Raw genomic sequence first — 18,310 nt, 5'->3', positions numbered from 1 at the left:
TGCCATACGCTATGATTCATTTATCCGGTGAGCTAAAGAGTTCAGTAACAAGCAAGTTAACAAGAATAAACTAGAAATAATGACTTGGTCATGTGATCTCAACATTGTGGCCTACATGAGATGACACGATCAATGTAAAATAAAACAGCTTTTAAGCTACACTCTAAAAAACGCTGGGTTAAAAATGGACAAACCCAGCAACTGTGATGTTTTAACCCAGCTGTTGGGTTAAATTTTTGCCCAACATGCTGGGAACTTTTATTTAACCCAACTATTGTTTAAAAATTAGGTAACAAAGGAACACATATAAATGATTAACTATGACTTTTCCCTCAATAAACTCCTAATTTACTGCTTATTAATAGTTAGTAAGGTAGTTGATAAGTTTAGGGATTAAGAATGTAGAGTAAGGTCATGCAGAATAAGGCATTAATATGTGCTTAATAAGCACTAATAAATAGCCAATATTCTAGTAATATGCATGCTAATAAGCAACCAGTTAACAGAACCTAAAATAAAGTGTTACCAAAAATTACTATATGGCTGGCTTAAAATGAACTTAAAATAGGTTGGAAATTAATTATCAGACACATAATTATAGAGACAACCAATAATAATAAAAAGGTGAACATTTATTAATAAGTAATTTAATAAATGTTTATTGTTTAATTATTATTCATTAAACTTATTAATAAATATTTATTTATTAAACATATTAATAAATGTTAATTTACAACATATTTTGGGTTCATTTTAAAGGGTTACTTCACCCAAAAATGAAAATTCTGTCATTAATTACTTACCCTCATGTCGACCTTTGTTCATCTTTGGAACACAAATTAAGATATTTTTGATAAAATCCAATGGCTCAGTGAGGCCTGCATTACCAGCAAGTTAATTTACACTTTCAAACGGCCAAAAAACTAATAAAGACATATTCAAAACAGTTCATGTGACTACAGTGGTTCAACCTTAATGTTATGAAGCGACGAGAATAATTTTTGTGCGCCAAAAAAACAAAATAAAGACTTTATTCAACAATATCTAGTGATGGTTAATTTCAAAACACTGCTTCATGAAGCTTCGAAGCTTTACGAATCTTTTGTTTCGAATCAGTGGTTCAGAGCGCCTATCAAACTGCCAAAGTCACGCCCCCCAGTGGTGAACCATTGAAATTTCAAAACCCCTTAAGATGCAAAGAAGCCTCATTTACTGAAATCACGTGACTTTGGCAGTTTTATACACACTCCAAACCACTGATTTGTCAATTTTCAACCCAACTTGGGTTGTTTTTAACCTAGCATTTTTTAGAGTGTAAATGTCTTAATCATGTAAATGTACATTATGTACCACATATTTTTAAAAGAAATTTCTCAATAATATTAATATTCTTTGTAAAATTTTAATAAGGAAATAATTACTGAGTGCACCTTTAAATTTCTATAATACTGTAAGAAAATTGTTCTGATGGCATGAACACTGCTTATTTATTTATTTTTTTAGTGAAATGGGCTTTAAGGGACAACATTTTAGACTTTTTTAAAGTCTAAATTTAAAAATTTAGACTTACTCTTTGTTGAAGACAGACATGCACTCCTGCAGGAAGAGTGGGTGTCTGGGAGCAGCTGCATGGGAGAGATGTCGAATGTGGTTTCCTCCCAATGAACCTATCCTCCTTGTGTCTTATCAGTCAAAAAGAGAGGCGATCATTCTGTAAAAGTAACCAGGTTGGTAACATTCATCAGTGAGATCTCTGCCTAAAAAAATAAACACAGCTGAGCTGCATAGGTGAGCTCCTAGAAAGAAACAGAGGGAGAGAAAGACAGACAGTAAGATTTTAGGAGAATAATTATTTATCATACCCCCGGTTTCACATACAAGGCTTAAGCTAGTCCTAGACTAAAATGCATGTTTGAACTGTTGTAACTGAAAGTAACTTAAAATCTAATATCTTATCTTAGTATCTTATCTTAGTATCTTAAAATATGTCAGTGCTATTGTTTTGTCTCAAGATGCACACCAGTGTATGTTTATTAAAATATCCTAATTGAACTAAAGCCTAATCCTGATTTAAGCTAAGCCCTGTCTGTGAAGCCGGGCCATTATATATCACGTAATATATTATATATGAGCAAAAACCACGAGAATCAGACAGACCCTATAGCCAGCTTCAACTCCTCCTCCCTTCAAATGCTTAGTTGTGGACACTTCATATTCAGCAGTATTATTGTTTTTACTGCACTGACACTATTGAATGAGAGCCGGAAGATGATATCATCTGTACATTATTTTATGTAATATATAATTAGCATTACAGTTTTCAGTTCTGAGATATTTATATCCTTCATTCAAACCCTAGATGACCTCTTTCATAAGAGAAGTTGCAACGGTTGTGTGGAACAGGTCATGGCTGGGTTTTCCCTGCAAGCATCGGATGACACAATAAGAAAGGTCCCTCACACATGTTCACATACTTGTCATTCACAAAGTTCAACACATCCCCAGCAAATGTTCGTTTATTACATATTTTGGCTAATTTGATAATGCTTTCAGACGTTTTAGGAGCATAAACAATTCTGTTGTTAATTTTTATTTTTTTTTTACTGTTAAATATGTTATAAATAAATAAATTCCTATACTGTAAAAAATTATTTTCATGATTTATGTTTTTTTTTCTTTTGTCAAATCAACTTAGATAATTAATGTGGTTCAGATCACATAATATTTTGAGTTTCTATATATTAAACCAGTCTTCATTGTATAAACTCAAATTTTTAATTTCAATGAACTCAAAATTTTAAGGAAACCTGGTGACTTACTTTTTTAAGTTAAACCACTAATCATTTTTTTAAGACTGTAGCAAATAATAGCAGAAAAAAACTCCACATATTTCATCTTGGCTAGTTCATCAATGACTAATCAAGTGTATTACAGTAGATGAAACTAGACCTGGATTCTTGTGATTCTTTCCCATGTGTAATTGCTTGCGTTTACACATACAAAATGAATGTGAGACACTTTACAATGAGCTTCTATAAGTTAATGTTTCTTTAACATTTCAAATTGTATAAATTAACATTAGTTCATGTATTATTAATGAACATAACTTAACAATAAACAACAGTCTATTTATAAACTAACATTAGCCTAGAATAAGTACTGTAAAAAATGTATCCATTGTTAGTTTATGTTACATAAAGGCATAATATAAACTGAAGCTTATGGTAAAGCGTTATCAATGACTGAAGGGTGTGATTTTTTCAGAAATGAAATGGCTATTATTAGAAGTGTGTGTGGGAACTAGTGATCAAAAAGTTACCTTACATGATTGTGGGTTTAATGAAATATAACAAAATCATTTGGGGACTGATATTTGGAAAAACAATTATTTAAGGATAAAGATTAGCATTTAGGGATGGGTTAATCTAAAGTAATTTTATGTAAAACAATAGAAGTCAGTACATGCTCATTGGCTATGTAAATGTGTGCGTGTGTATGTGTGTGTGCATAAAGGCGGCAAGGTGCAGAGCAAAAGCAACTGGAAATGAGTCACTGTGGGGCAAAGTAAGATGCTGTTTTGGAGAAATACACTTTCTGCACCCGTCCTCAACCTGTCCTTCGCACAGAAACACGCACGCACGCACACACACACACACACCTATACATGTACACGTACAGATACAGATGCATTTGTCTGTCCCACGCAGTTAAAAGCTACAGTGAGGTTCGCCCACGCAGTATTGCATACTGCGCTCTGCGGCCTGCTGCAGTGAGTGTGTGTGCATTGAAAGAGCCCTGTTTAACCGCAGTAAAAACAACATCTCTTCTTTGTACTGATATTAACTTCTTGATACCTTTTGCTGGGCTACAGCAGATCGCACAACAACAGGATGCCCAAGTTTGAGATCTGCTGAAAAACAATCTTCTTTTCGGCTCGAGCACAACACAAAACAACACCTACAGATCGTCACACACCTGAAGATCTGCAGTCTCATATAAGCACCACCCACAGGAAAGACAAATCACAAATGAGGCCTATTTAATATCGCAAGCGTTTTTCCTAGTAACAATGAGATTAGGGAGAGCAAATAGAGATTACTTACGTTTCTTGTTTTTTCTTCTGAGAAGAGGACATCAGTAATGTCACATTTGTGTCTTCTGGAGATTTAGAAGAGATCAACAACTCAGAAACTCAAATCAGACTTGCCAATTTACTAAGATCAAAATAAGGTTAATAAAGATTTATTGAACAACAACTGTTTCTTTCAAGGTAGTGCTATTCAGAACAAGAATGTCTTTTATTTTAATGCAAGACAGTGGAATTATAATGAAATGAACATCATATAACTGTAATGTTTAATTTTTCTAAGAAAATCTGACAAGACAAACCTTGAATACTGGCTTGCTTAAACGTTTTTAACAAGTCTTGAAGTTTGATAAATCAACTTCCTCTTCCTGTCCATTTCAACTTCCTGTCAGGTGTGGCCAATTGAAGTCAACTGGGGGTTATGTGCAACAAACTTAGTATTCTGGGGGAAAAAAAAAAGAAAAGAAAAAAAGGTCACATTGCATCTGCATGGTTCTTGTATATGCGCTTTAAATATAGAGTTGTTTTCCTCAAGATGCCTTCAAAGGAGCGAGCAAAAATGAGCATAACCAATGTCCATCGCATATGCAGATTGAAATTTTTTTTTTCTTCTCACTAACATTTATATATTTCAATTGAATAAAACACCAACAATAAAAGGAACTAGCTAAATTAGTCAGTTCGTACCACTGTTAACACTTTCTATGACAAGCAGATGCAGTGAGAACTGTTTTCCTGTTTGTTCATGTGACATTCAGCTTATTCAAGGCCTATTTACACTCATGAATTGAAAGGGAGCCACTCATGAAAAAAAAATACAAGAACTTCTATTAAAGAGATATTTTCATTTTCATTTTAGGAGACACATCGAAGACAAAGTTCATACTCAAGTGAAACTGAATGACTGTTTTACCTTCTGATTGAACATCTTTCTCTGGAAAGATCTGACAGTTTGAACATGTAGGCTACATGAATCAGTCACCAGAACAGTGGAGGGGGTTTATGGCAAAGGATATTACACTATCACTGAATAAACATGTTGAATTCATTTTTGTCTTCACTTTCGAGCAATAAAACTTTCAGTGGTTCTCAACCTTTTTGACTCCAAGGCCCCCCATTGTCCACAAAAATATTCAAAGGCCCCAATACTTTTCCAGTGGCTCATGATTTTCTGGATAAGAATTAAAGGTGCCCTAGATTCAAAAATTGAATTTACCTTGGCATAGTTAAATAAGAGTTCAGTACATGGAAAAGACATACAGTGAGTCTTAAACTCCATTGTTTCCTCCTTCTTATATAAATCTCATTTGTTTAAAAGGCCTCTGAAGAACAGGCGAATCTCAACATAACACCGACTGTTACGTAACAGTCGGGGTGTACGCCCCCAATATTTGCATATGCCAGCCCATGTTCCCAACATTATGAAAGGCATTAGACAAGGGCAGCCAGTATTAATGTCTGGATGTGCACAGCTGAATCATCAGACTAGGTAAGCAAGCAAAGACTATAGCAAAAAATGGCAGATGGAGCAATAATAACTGACATGATCCATGATATCATGATATTTTTAGTGATATTTGTAAATTGTCTTTCTAAATGTTTCGTTAGCATGTTGCTAATGTACTGTTAAATGTGGTTAAAGTTACCATCGTTTCTTACTGTATTCACGGAGACAAGAGCCGTCGCTATATTCATTTTTAAACACTTGCAGTCTGTATAATTCATAAACACAACTTCATTCTTTATAAATCACTCCAAAAGTATAGCATTAGCCGTTAGCCAAGGAGCATAGCCTCAAACTCATTCAGAATCAAATGTAAACATCAAAATAAATACTTTACTTACGCGATTAGACATGCTGCATGACGAACACTTTGTAAAGATCCATTTTGAGGGTTATATTATCTGTGTGAACTTTTTTTATGTTGTTTAAGGCAAGCGTGAGCTCTTGGGGCGTGGAGCACCAGATTTAAAGGGCCACACACCCTGAATCGGCTCATTTCTAATTATGCCCCAAAATAGGCAGTTAAAAAAATGAATTAAAAAAAATCTATGGGGTATTTTGAGCTGAAACTTCACAGACACATTCAGGGGACACCTTAGACTTATATTACAACTTTTGAAAAAAAAGTTCTAGGGCACCTTTAAAGGGTTAGTTCACCCAAAAATGAAAATTCTGTTATTAATTACTCACCTTCATGTTGTTCAACACAAATAAGACCTTCATTCATCTTTATAACACAAACTAAGATATTTTTGATAAAATCTGATGGCTCAGTGAGGCCTGCATTGCCAGCAAGATAATTAACACTTTCAATGCCCAGAAAGCTGCTAAAGACAAATTTAAAACTGTTCATGTGACTACAGTGGTTCAACCTTAACGTTATGAAGTGATGAGAATACTTTTTGCACGCCAAAAACACTATCACGTGAACCATTAAAATTTCGAAACACTTATGACGTAACAAAGCCTCGTTTACTGAAATCACATGACTTTGGCAGTTTGATACACGCTCCGAACCACTGATTCGAAACAAAAGTTTCGTAAAGCTTTGAAGTTTCATGAAGCGGTGTCATGAATCGCCCATCACTAGATATTGTTGAATAAAGTCGTTATTTTGTTTTTTGCTGCATAAAAAGTATTCTCATCGCTTCATAACATTAAGGTTGAACCACTGTAGTCGCATGAACTGTTTTAAATACGTCTTTAGTAGCTTTCTGACCGTTTGAAAGTGTAAATTAACTTGCTGTCAATGGAGGCCTCACTGAGCCATCGGATTTTATCAAAAATATCTTAATTTGTGTTCCGAAGATGAACAAAGTTCTTACGGTGTGGAATGACATGAGGGTGAGAAATAAATGACAGAATTTTCATTTTTGGGTGAACTAACCCTTTAAGGAACAATTCTTACTCACAATTTCTACATGATAAAAAAATTTTGAACTAGAAAAATGTATATTCATAAAATTTATACCAATGCCTATGGAGTTTTTTTATTTACATTTCAAGATACATGATTTAGATTGTTATTAATTTTTTAATAACAATTGATTGCTGAGGAGGTGAATTAAAAAATAAATATCTTGATTTTTATTTGCTCTTTATTTGAAAATTTAATGTCATCTTGAGGCCCTGTGGTTGAATCACTGGTCTAAGCAGTTAAATTTCTCTTCTGCAAAGAGCATTATTGCAACTAAATAGATGAAGACTCTCTAACTGAATACTCTATTCCTTTCAGAAGTCAGGTGAAAAGTCCAGAACTGAGTTTTATCTGAGATCTGAAGAGTTTGCTGATGTCCTAATGAGATTAAGTGAACCAGAACACACTGATATCTATCACACACATTTCTTCTTCCTGTTTACTCATCAGTTGATGGGTGATAGCAGTGGACAGAGTGTTTGGTTGACCTAAATGAGCTACAAAAAGCTTTATACGTGCCTGTGGCCTCTCTCAAAATACTCAGGGGTCTGATGGGGATGTGAACTATAGACTCAAAGGTGCGTCTGTGCGTAACTGAGCGAGCGTCTGTGCGTGAGGGTCAAAGTAGGCTATAATTGTGTGTTCGCAGCTGTATGTGAGTGTGTGAGAAACGGCCACAGCTGAGAAACCTCCTAATGGAGCAATCACGCCTGGTCGCGAGAGCGCGTATGTGTGTGTGTTGAGGGCACACTGCTGTCTCTGTGCTGCCCAGTAAGCTTCACTGTTCTCCGGGCAGCACATCTGCGGGATGTGGGCGGTGTGGAGCACCGGTGTCTCTCCCTCTCTCACATTCTCTCCGCCTTTATTTTTTTCTTCTGTTCTACACATCTCCCCTTATAGGGATTTCTGACCTCTGCCCCTGTAGTAACAGCACCACCCACCCTTCTCTATCTCGGTCTCTCTCACACACACATCCACACACACACACACACTCTCTCTGGGGGTGGGAGGGGAATATCAAAGTGTGTCATCGTGTCCGGTCGCAACACATGTGCATGTGACTGGCTGGTGGCCTCATCACTGAGTGACTCTCCACTGCACCTGTGTGTGTGTGAGAGAGACCCAAGACAGGAAACACAGAAATAACTGCCGAGTGTCTTCATCCTGTGCCGAAGTGTGTGTGCAAGTGAGAGGGAGGAGTCAGACACTTGCACCTGGACAGTTTGGCTCTGTCACACTCACTGCCTTCATACTGTTGCACAAAGTCACCAATATGATCAGAGACAGAAAGAGAGACAGAGGGAGGAATAATACAGACATAGAGAAGAGAAAGAGTAGCTGATCTTTTGTAAGCAAGGTCCAAAATTAACTTTTGGCCTCACCTGCCAATATATTTTTAGGATATATTATTAGTCCTTATATGTATGTATGTGTGTGTGTGTGTGTGTGTGTGTGTGTGTGTATATTAGGGCTGTTCAACGATAATCGTGATTATTGTGTACAAAATAAGAGTCTGTGTTTACGTAATATATGTGTGTTTGTTCTGTGTATAATTATTATGTATATAAATAATATATTTAAGAAAAATATCTTATATTTCTATAAACAAATATTTACATTTATATATTATAAATATATAAATTATATTTATATATAACACATTATGAAACTCACTCTCTCAGAATCATTTAGGCCTAGCATTATGTAAAACGTGACCACAAAAACATAAAGATGTTCATTTTAGGAATATGTCACCACATCAAGTTCTGGAGTTCTTAAAAAAAAAGACTTTTAGTTGGTTTTAGAAGGTGTGTAACAGTCACTGAGCTTTTTGAAACAGTGGACGTCTTATAAAACATCAACATAATTTAAAAATTAATAATAATTATAGGGTGAACTGATTATTTAGGCGACTTTCTGACATGGATATGCCTCACACAACGGCCTACTTTACTATCACATATAACGCATATAATACATATAACACAACACATAACATAAAACATAAGTTATATGTTATAACATATAACATAAAACAAAACATAAAACAAATGTTATAACATAACATATAGCATAAAACATATATGTTATATGATGTTTTATGTTATAACATGTTATATGTTATAACATATAACTTATGTTTTATGTTATATGTTATAACATATATCTTATGTTTTAAGTTATATGTTATAACATATGTTATAACATATAACATCTGTTTTAACATAAAACATCATATAACAAATGTTTTATGTTATATGTTTTATGTTATAACATTTATGTTTTATGTTTTGTTTTATGTTTTATGTTATAACATATAACATAAAACAAAACATAAAACATAAATGTTATAACATAAAACATATAACATAAAACGTATAACAACGTATAACGTATAACATAAAACATAACACCTAGAACATAACACCTAGAACATAACACCTAGAACATAACACCTAGAACATAACACCTAGAACATAACACCTAGAACATAACACCTAGAACATAACACCTAGAACATAACACCTAGAACATAACACCTAGAACATAACACCTAGAACATAAAATAGAACATAACACATATAACATAACACATATAACATAACACATATAACATAACACATAGAACATAACACATATAACATAACACATATAACATAACACATAGAACATAACACATAGAACATAACACATAGAACATAACACATATAACATAACACATAGAACATAACACATATAACATAACACATATAACATAACAAATATAACATAACACATATAACATAACACATATAACATAACACATATAACATAACACATACGTTATATATTATATATATATAACATAACATAGAACATAACACAGAACATAACATAGAACATAACAGAACATAACATATAACATAACATAACATAAAACAACATATAACATAACACATATAACATATATAACATATAACATAACATAAAACATAACATATAACATAACATATAACATAACACATATAACATATATAACATAACATATGTTATATATTATATATATATAACATAACATATAACAACATATAACATAACATGTAATGTAAAATAACATAACATAACATATATAATATATAACAACATATCACATAACACAATATATAACATATAACATCACATAACATATAACACAACATAACATCATATATCATAACATAACACAACATATCATAACATATAACAACATAACATAACATATCAAGTAATATATAACATAACATAACATATAACAACATAACATCACAAAACATGTAACATAATATAACACATCACAATATGTAACATACCACAACAAATCACAACACACAGTATACCAAAACATAGCACATTATAACACAACAAAGTAAATAACATAACAACATAAAACAAAACACAACAAATAGCAACACATAAACTAGCATAACAACATATAACCTATCATAACACAAAATAATACAACACAGCATATAACATAACAGATAACATCACAAAACATATAACATACTGTATAACATAACACATCACAGCATATAACCAAACACAACAGAATAACAACATACAGCACCAAAACACACAACATAACACATCACAATATAAAATATTAACATATAACATATAAACATATAACATCACGAAAACAGAACAACATATATCACAGTGTATAACCAAACATAACATTACACAACACATCACAACACAACACATAATGTAATGCCAATTTTCTTAATTTTGGACCCTGTCTGCACACTATCAGCCTCATAAAGAGATAAAGAGAGCTAAACTGCTGTCCCATATAGTTCATTTCACTGATATGCAAGTGAGGCCATTTTTTCCAGCAACAACTTTTTCAGTTTGAAGAAACAGCCGCTGATCAATCTGATAGGCAGGCAGCAGTAACCACAAGGGGACATACCCAGAGTCAAGCTGATTTTTATAGCGATGTGGCATTTACAAGCCAGAGAGAAACATGTGCATAAATGCAAAAAATATCTCCATCATACCAAAATAACCTCATAAAGGGGGGAAAGGGGAGGAAGACACAGAGAGAGAGAGAGAGACAGACAGACAGAGAAAGCAAAAGAGAGAGAGAGAGCACCTGCAGCACGGTCCACACCTACACACAGGTGTCAGGAAGAGATAGACACAAAGAGAAAAAAGAAAAGAAAAGAGAAAATAGAGCAGAGGAAATCAGACTGCGGTCAACAAAAAAGCTTTTTCTAGATTTGTCAGTGTGTCAGGGTGTGTGCGTACATGCGTGTGTGTGTCTGGTTCAATGAACATGCCACCACACCTGTGTGTGTATGTTGGTATATTTGCGGCTGTACTGGACATAGTATTTCAATACACGTTAAGCTCATTGACAACATTTGTGGCATTATGTTGATAACCACAAAAAAGAAATTGGATTTCTTAAATTAAAGCGAATAGGGCCAATTGTTTGGGCATTTTAAAGAGAAATGTGAAGTGAATTTTCACTTGAATTATTCTGTTAAACTTGTGCATTATTTGAGCTGTAAAGTTGTTCACATTTCTATTTTTTTATGATTATCAGGGTTTCTGTTATCATGCCAATGATGTTGTAAAATTGGATACAACTTTACAGAAATGCTAAGTAAGCGATTTTGTCACACTCAAATCATGTTAACGCACAAATTACTTCTTGTGAGTATACTTTTGAAACATATTTTAACATTTATGGATTGACCCCATTCACTTCCATTACAAGTACCTCACCATTACTTCAAATTTAGCTTTTTTTAAGAAAAAGAGGGACAAGTTAAAATGCATATATGATATGTATAATAGAAAATATACAAAAAGTATAGTATAAAAACCACAAAAACTGACAATATAGTATAAAAATACTATATAGTGATATATACAAGTCTATCATAATTCAGACATTGTTAAGTGTGACTTAAGAGTAAAAATTAGGGGGGAAAAAATTAAAGAAGTTGTAAAAAAAAATCTTGTTAATCTGACCTTCGCCAATGTTTGTGTATAACATACATAGCAGAAATGTGTTTATGTAACCCCTATGCATGTCTGGCGGTGAAAACACAGGTAGGTGCATATAGCACACATGTGGGAGTGTGAAGATGAATGTATCATTTCCCAGAAATCTGTCTGCTCATACAGGTGCTGTGTGAATCATGTACGCGTCTCATCCCAGAGACACAGCCAGAGATGACAGATAACAGTGACATCATCAGCTGAGGAGCAGACAACAACACACCACATGAGACTTCCAGAATCCTCCATTCTGACGGTTCTGCAACCCCTCAAACCAGTTTTAGAGCACACAGTCTTTGCTTTAGAACTGAAGAACTTGCCACGAGTCCATGTCAGAGATAACACTCAAACTTTACTCAAAGTCTGGCCCAGTCCATTAGTACTTCAAATTCAACTTAAAGGGCCCTATTTTAACGATCTAAACGCAAAGTGTAAAGCACACGGCGCAGGTGCACTCAGGGCGTGTCCAAATCCACTTTTGCTATTTTAACGACGGTCCGTGCGACGGGGCGCATTTTTGAAATGGGTTGTCCCTATTCTCTTAATGAGTAATGGGCGTAACGTTCAATAAACCAATCAGAGTGTCATCTCCCATTCCCTTTAAGAGCGAGATGCGCTCGTGCCATGGCGGATAGCTATTTACATGGCGGAATTTGTTGGCGGAAAAGCTGAACGCTTTTCAAGCGAATAAACTGATCTGCTCGTGCGCGAAGTTAAAGCGGGCTTGCAAATGCAGGCTTTCAAATAGCTCCGCGCGATGAGTCAGTTAATATATGTTTGTGTACTGGCACGATTGTTCAATTAATTAGCCAATTTCGTTCATCATTATAAGTAGTAATAGGCTGAATTGAAAATATGTAGCCTAATTCTAATACACGCAATGACTATTCATCATTACACTTTTATATTTATGTAGCCTACACAATAATATTCTTTTACACTGTAATCCTTTTGTTTTTATTATTTGGCATGTTTGTGTGATGCGCATCCCTGTGTGTAATAAGCAAAGTCAACGCGCACTGTGGACGCGCACTGTGGACGCGCCCAGAGCCGCGGTTTCTACCAACACGCTCTAACAAAAAAATATTGCGCCATTGACTTTAGACCAGGTTTGAGTTGGTCTATGGCGCAGTCTATTTACAGCTCCTTAAAATAACAATGCGCCGGCAATCCGCCTGAACACACCTCTTTTTTAGACCAGCACGCCCATGGGCGCACTAACTGGCGCAAATGCATTTACTAATTTAAGGATGTGGCGCTAAACGGGAAAACGCAAACGGCGCTGGACGCAAACTAACTCACTGCGCCTTGCGTCGCATTGCGCCGGGTGTATTATAGGGCCAAAGGGTTAATTCGCCCAAAAATTAAAATTCTGTCATTAATTACTCACCCTCATGTCACTCCAAACCCGTGAGACTTTCATTCATCTTCAGAACACAAAACAAGATCTTTTCAATGAAATCTGAGTGATTTCTGTCCTTACGCAACTACCACTTTGACGCTTCAAAAAGTTCAAAAAGAGATCGCAAAACTAATTCATTTGAATTGAGCGGTTTCATCCAAATTTTCTGAAGAGACTCGATCGCTTTATATGATGAACAGTTTGAATTTAGGCTTTCATTCACTTATAAACATTCATCAACTCACACATCAGTTGTGGTAAACAGAAGCTCAAGCATGTTTGCTTAACATGTGAGAACCAATGAGGCTCATTCTTGTGTGTTACGCAGAACAATTGAGCTTCCGCAAGAGGTTTGTTCTCATGCATGAAGCAGGTTCGGTTGAGCTTTTGTTTATGTTCGCTGATCAATGTTTATATGTGAATAAAAACCTAAATTAAATCTGTTCATCATATAAAGTGATCGAGTCTCCTCAGAATATTTGGACTAAAACACTTGATTCATATGGATTAGTTTAACAATCTCCGTATAAAGCTCCGTATAAAGCATCAAAATGTCAGTTGCGTAGTTGTCAACGGAGGGACAGAAAGCTCTCAGATTTCATCTAAAAAGATCTTAATTTGTATTCCTAATATGAACGAGAGTCTTACGGGTGTGGAACGACATGAGGGTGAGTAATTAATGACAGAATTTTCATTTTTGGGTGAACTAACCCTTTAACGTGGAGGTAAACAAGGGCAGTTACCGCTGCTTAAGTCGGATAGATCAACAAATAATTATCTGGCGGCTCTAGTCAGGCCAGTCAGCAGATTTAGATTATTGTCAAGCTCTTTTTCATTTTCTAAAATGAGCAGCTGACTCATGTGTAGCACGTAATAAAGCTGAGGTGTGAAACCAGCATATTTACAATAACCCACTAAAAGCACGTACGTATAGCCCACATCAAAATGAGAATTCTGTCATCATTTATTCACCATCAACTTGTGCCAAACCTGTATGACTTTCTGTTTTGTGGAACACAAAAAATATATATCTTTTCTTTTTTAATTTTTTTTTTTGTTATAGTACAAAACTTGTTTTTGTCTTTAAACACAAGATATAATCTAACTCCTCCTAAAGGTTTCAGGCTACATCACCTAAAATGCCCCCACAACCACCCAAAAAAACATACCATCTAGAAACCAACTGCCTACCAACGCCCTAGCGACCACATATTTTCCAGCTTTCAAGTCTCTATTCAAACTACCCATGTATTCAAACTAAGGCCTAAATGACCTTTACAAGCCTTTGGAAAGCAATGTCAAATCTTCCTTTTCTAGTCATTTCCGCAGTTCTGTTTGGTGATGCCAGTGGCACAGAAATTACACACTTAACCTATAGATTTATTCAGAGGTATGCTTTTAACATTTACATGTGCTGCCTCCTAGTGGTACACAGACATTACATGTGCAACTTGATAAAGAAAAAAAATATTGTTGAATTTTTCCTGAATAATGGACATTGGGATAAGCTACAAGCTAAATTGTTAGGTCTTATGTACGCCTTCCTGAATGGTCATGAAAACTCCAGATTTAACAAAGCAAGCGTTGTAATGCATGTTACCATAAGGCAGAATTTGTAATTAGTATTTTAAATCAGGGGGTGATGTATTAGAATGCTGCAGAACTATAATGTCCATAGAGATCAGCGATTGGCCAGAGCACAAGGCAGCCAAAGACAGTGTGACAGATTTAGCTTCAGGAAATATCACTGGAAGAAGGTTGCTGCTAGCTTTAGAGCTCCAACTTAAACCATCAACATTTTGTCAGGAAAATCCATTTTTTTACATACACATATATGTGCCATTTTATACATGGATCACATAGAACTCTAGCAAAACAGCACTCCCCAATGTAAAAGGTAATTCAGCTGAAAATGAAAAAGGTTTGAATTTCAGTCATGACACAAAAAGGAAGCTTTCAAACTTTACAAAAAGGACTCAAAAGCACAGTGAAAGAGTCCATATGATTAGTGCAAAATATTCTTCTGAAGTCATACCATACAATAGTTTTGGGTGAGAAACTGTATCCTTCTTTTTAAAGCTTTAAATCTATAGTCCCAATTTATTGTAAATGCATGAAAATAAGTGACCATCACTTTACAGCAGTGTTATTTTAGTATCATTGATATGCTATTATAGTCTAATATTCTATATTCTAATAAAACTCATCTTTAATAATCAAAATGGTATATTTAAATGTTTTTCCTGTGAAAATAATTTCTTCATGCCTTAAAATAGCTTGAATGTACTCTACACCTTGCTTCATTTAGTATACCTGGACCCATGAATATGCAAATTGGTCCCTGCCCCACACTACACAATGGCAAATGGAAACATTGGTTTAATTCATCCATTCCTTTATGTTTGAACCAGAAACTGATTCAGAAGAAGAGAAGGAACGAATTAAACGGGCTCGTCTACAAGTCAATGTATCATGATGGTAATGCGTTTTATGTATCACACTCTATAATGTCGGACACATAATGGTAATTAATATGATTAGCCTTTGGCTTGACTACATTATCAAACATCTAATAATGCGTTGCTAATGTTACACAAACTATGTTCCCGTTCGTCATCTCAGAGTCAGACAGCTGCCTTCTAACAATCAGTATCCTTAGAAACGCTTTGAGCATCATAGAAAGTCAGTGGGGATACATGTTTTAGATTGTAAGAAACAGGTGCGGTTTCAAATCACATTTTTGAGTCTGTCTTTGGTTCAGCAATTGACTTAGGAATTTGCACATGGTTTGTCTTAAAGCATATTAAAAATCACCACATAGACAAAAACATTTGGATTTTTAAGGTTAAATTTCAGTTTTAGCTTATTTTCGTTTTTTAAAAATAATTTAGTACTTATAAGTTAACTAAATGAAGTAAATGAAGGTTTTTAATATTTTATTAAAATTCAGTTCTAGATTAATTTATTTCAAGTGATGAACTTTGTTATGGTTTTAGTTTAGATAATGATAACCCTGCTATAAATATGACTCTCTCAGAAAGAAAGTCATACAGTTTGGAACGACATGAGGGTGAGTAAATTATGACAATAATTATGTTCATTTTTGGGTGAACTATCCCTTTAAATCAGAAGACAAGTATGTCTGTGTGTCCTTAGTCAGAGTTCATCTTTCTTTTCTCCAAAAGAACAGGTGACACCAGTGCCCTTTAACCCACAGTATCCTTTAGGCACCTTGTGCAGATATTGCTGGTGGTAGTCTTCAGCATAGTAAAAATCAGTGTGCTCCCGGATCTCTGTGGTGATCTCACCCAGGCCTTTCCTAGTCAGGGCCTAGCAGAAGAAGAGCAGAGAAAGAGATGGTAAATGATGACGCATTCTTGATATCAAGAGGGTAAATGTGATGGCTGACTAGGGAGAAGCAACTCTTTCTTGTGTGTCCAAAGCTCTTTAAAAGGGACATGAATGAAGTTCTGTCTCCCTCTAGGGGTCACATCTGAACTTCAACAGCAGAAAATTGCTTTAGGTAGTACTAGCACAAACATAGAGAACAAAAGACCTTTGAACATCAATCACAGTATTTCTAAAGCTCACATGTCTCTATAACAGAAAGAAAGAGAGGAAAGAATTATTGTGCTGGCTTTGAGCCATTACAACTGTCCTTTTTAAATTGTATGTAGTTTCAGATCTCAGTCACTAGATGGTGACAGAAGTCTGCTGCATTTACTCCGCTTCTGATTTAATTTCTAACAAAAGATGCATGTGCACCATAACATCCTGATATCCTAATAGCCTGGACATAAACAAAAATAATTATAACTGTACAACAAGATAAAGCCAACATTCCCCATATGCTTTGTATTTAAAAATCTCCGTGAAATCAATATTTTCGAAAGGCAAATTGATCTTACTATGGATTATTACATGATTATAATAAATAAAATTGCTGTTAATTTGGGTGAAGAAAACTTTTTGTAATTTTTTTTAATTAAATAAATAAATTCTGTTAATTTAGGATGGTTATTAATAGATTTATGATTATTAAACTGCCCTTTTAATTAACAAAATTCACTGACATGGCAAAAATGATTAAAAGCTACATTTTTCTGTGGTTCTATAGAGCACATCCGTTTTCCCTATTCTTAAATAAATTAATGCCTCTGACACAAATATCAACATTTTTCTAAAAATACCCCAAAAATTCTTAATTAACTATTAAATTCTTTGGGCTAGGCCCATATTGGAAGGTCAAGTACAAATCTAAAATACAGAAAAAAATCTTTATTTTTGGGCCCTGTTTATTAACCTTTAAATTGTGCAAATTATTTGAAATAGTGTACATTAAAAGCAGAAAAAGTGTAAATTCTGGAAATGGTATGTGTGTGTGTGGATATGGTGTCAGAAAGTTGCCGCTGTCAAAGCTCAGTGGTCTGTGTCTCTCCGGTGGAGGGGAACATTTCTGTGGACAGTCAAGAAAAGAAAGAGAAAGAGAGAGAGAGAGAAAAAAGGCAAGGAGAGAGAGATATACATAATCATTTGCATATCTGAATATGCTTCATGTGACGCTGATGATTCAAATAATGTCAACTAATGTTTCTGCATCCTCAAACACACTCATGCTCATGTTATTATTAGTCCAGCTCTATGAACTAAAAAGCTATGCTGCAAAAAAACAGAATATAGAAACCGTGACAGTGTTTTAGCTTAGCTAGGAAGCTTATCATTTCTCTGCTAAAAGCTACAGCATCTTCCATATATCAGAAGCTATGAAGTTCTGCTGCAAAAACAGAAAAGCATGTGTAGGTGTATATACACATCTATATATACATGTGTGATTCACTTTAGGCTAAAACATACAAGAGGACAACA

At 34.7% G+C, this 18,310-nt stretch overlaps 1 protein-coding gene across 3 annotated transcripts in view; it reads right to left on the bottom strand.

Moving 5' to 3' along the window:
* The window catches only part of msrab (methionine sulfoxide reductase Ab), a 63,441-nt gene that overhangs the window by 13,661 nt on the left and 31,470 nt on the right, over positions 1 to 18,310 (bottom strand). The window contains exons 6-9 of one of the 3 annotated variants that reach the window (XR_010892518.1): positions 16,676 to 16,774; positions 4,390 to 4,529; positions 4,104 to 4,158; positions 1,571 to 1,711 (exon numbers count right to left, since the gene is read on the bottom strand). Coding sequence is in view for 1 of the 3 variants with exons in the window: in XM_067367305.1 (XP_067223406.1) it covers positions 16,601 to 16,774 (174 nt within the window). In the remaining 2 variants the exon portion in view is untranslated. Of the gene's footprint in view, positions 1 to 1,570; positions 1,797 to 4,103; positions 4,159 to 4,389; positions 4,530 to 14,142; positions 16,775 to 18,310 lie in introns of those variants that run through there. The other 2 variants (XR_010892517.1, XM_067367305.1) reach the window with 2 other exon arrangements.

Source organism: Chanodichthys erythropterus, chromosome 18 (assembly GCF_024489055.1).
Source record: "Chanodichthys erythropterus isolate Z2021 chromosome 18, ASM2448905v1, whole genome shotgun sequence".
NCBI lineage: Eukaryota > Metazoa > Chordata > Actinopteri > Cypriniformes > Xenocyprididae > Chanodichthys > Chanodichthys erythropterus.
Note: the sequence above shows the minus strand (reverse complement) of the source record. Positions and strands in the feature narration are given on the sequence as shown.